Raw genomic sequence first — 7,500 nt, forward strand, 5'->3', positions numbered from 1 at the left:
GTGGAGATGTATGTAAAATAATCCTAGCAGCTTGATTAGTCAGTAGTATTGGAAATTTCTTACTGGCCCATTTTCTGTATAGAGTGTTCATATATACCTTATGCACTGGTATGTATACTTTTCACATATACAGGATCTTATTTTAATTTCCTATTTTTCATGTTCATAAACAGCCAGCATTGTAATAATCAAAAGAAATATGTGGGTCTCTAATTTAAATTGTGATTAACTGAGCCCAAAGTAATTGTTGTGCATTAACTGTTACAACATGCAGTTAGTTTGTGTGTAAATAATCCAATGCCTATTACTTTTTAAGAATAGTTACATACTGTAGTTCCCATTTAAATTGTCATTTTCACCTAGTTGGTGTTTATATTTACTGGTATTTATTGTATATTTCTAACCTTAACAAATAAGCATTACAAGAAAGATTTTACCAGACATAAAAAGCAGCATGTTCCCACAGAGCTTGTACAACATCCCCTCCTTTGCTATGTTTAATTAATATTTTAGCACTTTGCTAGAATCATTCCTGTTGCTATGTTACCTGTGTAAAAACAGTTGTATATCTACAGTTTTTGATGCAATGAATATACTACAGTTACAGGTGCTGAATTATTACATTTTCATTTCTCTTTTGTAATTAGATGTATTTTTTGTGAAATTCTTTACTTAAACCAATTTTGTTCCAGTGAACATTATGGAGTTTGGTGTTTATTAGCATGCAGTTAACATGTCTAAAAATAAATAGAAGTAGTACAATACTTTACAGAAATAGATGTGTAAACTACAGTACTTTAACTGTGAAATACAATTTTATTTTTCACAGTTGTCGTAGTTGAGCTAGTATGAGGTCGATGCTGTCTCAATAAATTGATAAGAAAATTTTAGATTTCTGAAATCATATTTCTTCTAATTATTTGCTATAATCGTGAAATTAAAGATTGTGACTTCTGCTGTTAGAACATGTTTGCTAACTTAGAAACATTGTAATAGAGTGGTATTTCTTGATTAATTTTTTGATTATGAATAGGTCTTTTGATAAAGTCATTTCAGGACTATGCATACTAATAGCCTGGTTAATGATTGTAATTGTACATAATAAACCATGCTCCATTTGGATATATGACATGTTGAAGATGTGCATTAAAAAGGCCAAATAGATAAAATGCCCACACATTTTCTTTGCATTACTCTATAAATTATCATTGTAACCAATGTTTAAAACTTTGATGCACAACTGCAAATAACCATCTTAATATATATATGATGATATATACAAGGGCAACAAGATGGTGTAATGGTGTAGCAGGTAGTTGCTCTGCAGACTTTAGCGGAATGGCTTTCAGATTTATATTTTACTTGGGAATATATATTCAGCTAAGGCGACATGCTCACTCTAAAGATAAGCTGTCCAGTTTGAAGCTTACATATAAACGACTAAATCATGCACATTTTTTTTATCACAAAATTGTGCACATTGAGTCATTATATTTATTTGTAAGACGTTGTACATTATTAATAATTCGTTATTAAGTCTCTGCTGTATTGACTCAACATGTTCATCCTTGTTCCATAGTCTCGCAGTTAGACTGATTGCGGTAAATGTAAACCATGAGGAGTTCATAATTTTATCTAAATGACCAATTCTGGCTTCCTACTGCATTGATGAACATTAAATACATAAAACAAAGGATGTATAAATGATTTACCTCCAGTTAGTCTTCACATGTAATTCATACCTGTTGTTTTTAATATTCAAAATTGAATTTTTAGATGATTAAACTTCACTTTAAAAGTCTACTCACTAACGAGCTTAAAGCTCATTTTTAAGATAATACAGATAGCTATAGTGTATCCTTATGTTTCATTTAAAATTAAGACCACCCCAGTGTAATGCTGCTATTTATATTTTTCCCTCCATCACAAAGCAGGTGCCTGTGTCAGTGGCCATGATGACTCCCCAGGTGATCACCCCACAGCAAATGCAGCAAATTCTTCAGCAGCAGGTACTGTCACCACAACAACTCCAGGCCCTTCTTCAGCAGCAGCAAGCAGTCATGTTACAACAGGTACTATTTCTTTTTCTGTTGCTGACAATTAACTGATAGATATATATATTTATATATTATATATTTTTATATATATTATATATACCGTATTCACTCGTGTAAGATGCACACCCTAACTTTTTACAAAGAAAATCGGGGAAATCGTTTTGCCCCATGTACGACGCGCGTTGTGATTGTATAGGAAGCGTTTAGAGAGAGAGAGAGAGAGAGTGTGAGTGTGCGAGTGAGCGAGCCCAAGCAGAAGAAGTAAACATTACAGAATTACATTTCCTCGTGTTTGATGTGCACCTGATTTTCTAATGCTAATTTTTGGGAAAAAATGTGCACGTGGTACATGCATAAATACAGTGTGTGTGTGTGTGTGTGTGTGTGTGTGTGTGTGTGTGTGTGTGTGTGTATATATATATATATATATATATATATATATATATATACATACAGTAAATATATATATATACTGTGTATATATATATATATATATATATAGTGTGTGTGTATTTTTTTCTATTGGGTTTTAACCTCCACTTCTGTTTACAGCGATCGGTTTGTAGCGTGCATTGTTGCAATGTTACTTTTCTTGGTGGATTGTTAAATTAAGGATTTTTCAAATGTTCATTTTTTTCCCTGTTAAAAAAAGTGTTTTTAGCGAGCAGTTTATAGTGCTACAGAGCAAACTCTTGCAGTGTTAGTTTTCTCTGTTGTTCAAGGTTTTCTCTGTGTTATTCAATGTTTTTACATTTAGTTTACTATTACGCTGTGCATTCTATGGTATAGTTAACTATATTTGTGCTTAAAAATCTTTAAAAAAATATATATTTACATACAGTTCGTACGGTTGGGAACGGATTTATTGTATTTACATACAGTCCTATGGGGGATATTACTTCGGTTCACGAGCAGAGTTTTGGAACGAATTATGGTCCTGAACTGAGGTTCCACTGTGGTGTGTGTGTGTGTGTATGTGTGTATATATATATATATATATATACGTGTATGTGTGTGTGTGTGTGTGTGTGTATATGTGTATATATATATATATATATATATATATATATATATGTATATATGTGTGTATATATATATATATATATATATATACCGTGGAACCTTGGTATACATCCTTAATTTGTTCCAGACCCTTGGACTTATACCAAACAGGACGTATACCAAGCAAATTTTTCCCATTTGAAATAATGGGGAAAATGATTAATCCGTTCCCATGGAAAAAAAAATCCTATTGCTATTGGCATGTTATACATTGATGGGGTTGTATAAAATAATTTAAACACTGCTTAATACTAAAATACATAAATACAAAAGCAATGAGATGAAATAAATGAAAACCTCACTTTTTAATAACATCTTTGTTTTTCACAATCGTAGATACCGTCGTTCTCGGCAAACGGTATGCAACAGCCATGTCCCGGATACGCATGCCACCTTCATACTTTTCAACAATCAATTCAAATTTACATGAAAAAAACACAAAATCACGTTGTGACGATGCAGGTTTTGCTGTGTGCTCCCATCTGCTGCCGGGGAGCCCTTGAATCCTACACCGTCGGTAATGTGCCTCACTGCTAACCTCATCTGTAAAGCAAGGGGATGGTGAAAAAGTGCAAAGTGCTTTTATTAAAGCAATTAACAAAACAAGGTGTTCAAATTAAAGTGCAGTCTCCAAAATTCCAATAAATAATCCATAAACTCAGAAGTGAAACGTGGTTAAAAACAATAGAAAAAAGTCTTCTTAAAAACAATGAAGTTAAAATAGAGCAGGAAGCATTCTTTAAAATAAAAATAAAAAACAAGAAGAAGCCCGGTGCCTTTTACCTGGCGGCCCCCTGCTTCCTTTCTTTTTATTCCCCTTCAAGCCAACTCGCGCTTCTGTTTATCAAGATAAGCAGCCCTCTCTCTCTCTCTCTCTCACTCACTCACTCACTCACTCAACCTCCCGTACGTTTCTTTTTACTCCCCTTCAAGCCGACTCACGCTTCTGTTTATCAAGATAAGCAGCCCCAGGAACAATCCTGAATGCGGACGGTCCCTCACAAGTGCACTTTGGTGAGAGACGCCCACATCGCTAATCGCCCTGACAACCTTCAGCCACATAACCACCACGCCCCCTCACCAAGCTGCGAGCGTGGTGATTATTTATTTTAAAGCTGGACTTTGACAGGAACTGTGGACCCGCTATATCACACACGTGAAAGTTCACAAGAGAGTTATAGCGCGGGTTGTTCACTGAATGCTAGCAACTGGCGCACTAACGCTCGTCGGCAGTCGTGGCTTTGTCTCGAGAAGGTAAACAAGGTTAGCATGCGAGTCGTATTCCAAACAAAGGTCGTATACTAAGCAAAATTTTTCGTGTCCAAACAGGACGTATACCAAGTTGGACTTATTCCAAAGCAGACGTATACCAAGGTACCACTGTGTGTGTGTGTGTGTGTATATATATATATATATATATATATATATGTATATATGTGTGTGTGTGTGTGTGTATATATATATATATATATATGTGTGTGTATATGTATATATATATTGTAACAGAATAAGATGCTTCTCGCACCCTTGCACCTTCAGACACCACGTCAGACACCAGGTAAAAGTCCAAAGATGATATTTATTTTATAATAACGTGCACAAAGCACCCTCTACTCCCAAATATTCCAATAAACAATATACAATAACAAATCCTCCACTCCCAGACGCTTAGCCACCCTGCCTCCCAACTCAGCTCATCGCCTGGGAGCCCCACAGTCCTTTTATATTCCCTGACCCGGAGGTGTTCCTTCCCAACAGTCCACAAGTCCTTATTCCTTCCGGGTCAGGGTAAATAATGTTTCTCACCCCGGAAGCCCGTCGCTCTTCCTATGACGAACTTCCGGGTCATAGGGCATGAAGAATTCTTGGTCCTCCCTGCAGCTCCCTCGTGGCCCCCATGGCATCCAGCAGGGCGGTGCACAAAAACTACATGGTCCATAATGCCCTGCTGGTCTTCTGGGGACCTCCATGCTGCAAGGAGGGCTCCACCTGGCGGCTTGGGGGTATTGGCCGGGGTACATGGCCGGCCATATCTTACAGTACTCCCCCCCCAGCGACGAATTATAAAGATTCGGAGCGGCCTGCCCCGAGGGAAGTCTTCCTCCAAGAGGACGCCATCCGGGATCTGACTGCGTTGCCCCTGTCCTCGAGCAAACCTTGGGGACGGTGTACCTCCTGTCTCCCGGGGACATTAGCCACTCGTGACCCGTCGCTGGCAATTGTAGCACCGGCAGTCCTCCTGGTTGGCTCTTTTCCCGATACCTGAAACATCTCGGGAACTCGGTCAGCTCCACCCTTTCCCCCGCCAAGGAGGGTTTTCTGGCCGCCTCGCTGCTCTCCGCCCTTTTTCCCACCTTGTCAGGAGACCCCTTCTTTATTCTAAGGATCTCCAGTTTACTCTGGGGCTTGTCCACAGTTTGGGTCTCTATTAATGAAAGAGAGCCCTTTTACTGTCTGCACGCCCTTTGATTTATAAACAACATGGGTCGGGTCTTTAGGATCGAATCGCTCCAAGAGACAGCACCAACCAGCTGCTCTGGCTCGATCGGTCTTCCCCCGCCGCCCGTCGCTTCGACCTCTCTTGTAGGGCACATCCATTTGGCACCCGCTATGGATTAAAAGCGGCCCGGATCACATTGCGCCCCTATTACATTATATACGGTACCGACATTACCTGTCTGTACCGCCAAATCACATAACACGGGAGGCTCTCGGTCCAATCGCCGCAGGTACTCACGCACTCTTCTTAAAGGCGCCGCCGCCGCCCCAGATCTCCAACGATCTTCTTAATCGCCTCTAAAGTCTGCAAAATACTCCGCACGGGCTCGATTAATTTTTCGAGTTCCCGCACGCCAAAATAATTAGTTAATTCGGCCGGGTTTGGCTTACTTCCTGGTTTGCCATACCGTCCGCCGGGAGCCAATGAACTCGCCCGCTGTCGGCACGTGTTCTGACGGGTTCCGCACGGGTTTCTGGGAATTGGAGTTCTCTACAGACGAGGACCGGGCCGCCATCTTTGGTCGACTGCGACCTGCCTTTATTAATTTGTCGGCAGATCAACCAGCCATTTCCCGGCCCTCCTTACCTTCTTTTGGGTTGAGCAGTGCTTCGCCACCACCCCTTTCTCCTTCGGAAAAATCAAGTCCGTCTTTTCTTGGGCGAAGTCATAAACAGCTGGACACGGAACGTCACCTTTCTGGAATCCTTCGTGGTACTTCCCGTGTCCCTCGCCGGCACCCGTAATGCGGAAGTCCTTTTCGCTGTCCGTCTGCCCGCATAAAAGCGCCACACTATCTTCGGGAGATTCTCCTGCATCCCGCAGAACCTCCGGATGATCTTTTCCGAGGTATGTGCATGGTACGAAATGAGAAATTTTAAATAGATTATCTACATTTGCAGCACATACCTCGTTGTAGGTTTCTTCGTCCGGAGTCCTCTCCCGATCCGTAGTCGCCCTGTCGCCATCCCGAGTGTCGGCCATGACGAACATGGAACTTCCGCTGGTGCTGTTGCCCTGTTTTGTCTTCTTTTTCCCATTACAGACTTGAAAAAAGGTGAGGTTTCTGGCGATTTTCCTGTGTGTGTTGTGACGCTGTCTTCCCAGGGTATTCTGTCCACAGTAAAATTTTTCCAGGTCCTCTGCCAAACTGATGGCCAGAGAATCCTGCCGACTACGCCAACTGTAACAGAATAAGATGCTTCGCACCCTTGCACCTTCAGACACCACGCCAGACACCAGGTAAAAGTCCAAAGATGATATTTATTTTATAATAAGTGCACAAAGCACCCTCTACTCCCAAATATTCCAATAAACAATATACAATAACAAATCCTCCACTCCCAGACGCTTAGCCACCCTGCCTCCCAACTCAGCTCATCGTCTGGGAGCCCCCACAGTCCTTTTATATTCCCTGACCCGAGGTGTTCCTTCCCAACAGTCCACAAGTCCTTATTCCTTCCGGGTCAGGGTAAATAATGTTTCTCACCCCGAAGCCCCGCTCTTCCTATGACGAACTTCCGGGTCATAGGGCATGAAGAATTCTTCGGTCCTCCCTGCAGCTCCCTCTCGTGGCCCCCATGGCATCCAGCAGGGCGGTGCACAAAAACTACATGGTCCATAATGCCCTGCTGGTCTTCTGGGGACCTCCATGCTGCAAGGAGGGCTCCACCTGGCGGCTTGGGGTATTGGCCGGGGTACATGGCCGGCCATATCTTACACAATATATATATATGTGTGTATATATATATATATATATATATATATGTGTGTGTATATATATATATATGTGTGTGTATATATATATATATATATATATATATATATATATATATATATATATATATATGTGTGTGTGTGTGTATATATATATATATATATATG

General features: G+C 40.6%; 1 protein-coding gene across 13 annotated transcripts in view; it reads left to right on the top strand.

Moving 5' to 3' along the window:
- Positions 1–7,500, top strand: part of foxp2 (forkhead box P2) — a 525,031-nt gene that overhangs the window by 462,407 nt on the left and 55,124 nt on the right. For 9 of the 13 annotated variants that reach the window (XM_039760959.1, XM_039760966.1, XM_039760965.1 and 6 more), the window contains one exon: positions 1,932–2,072. In XM_039760959.1, the coding sequence (XP_039616893.1) occupies positions 1,932–2,072 (141 nt within the window). The remainder of the gene's footprint in view (positions 1–1,931; positions 2,073–7,500) is intronic. The other 4 variants (XM_039760964.1, XM_039760969.1, XM_039760972.1 and 1 more) reach the window with 1 other exon arrangement.

Source organism: Polypterus senegalus, chromosome 8 (assembly GCF_016835505.1).
Source record: "Polypterus senegalus isolate Bchr_013 chromosome 8, ASM1683550v1, whole genome shotgun sequence".
Taxonomy (NCBI): domain Eukaryota; kingdom Metazoa; phylum Chordata; class Cladistia; order Polypteriformes; family Polypteridae; genus Polypterus; species Polypterus senegalus.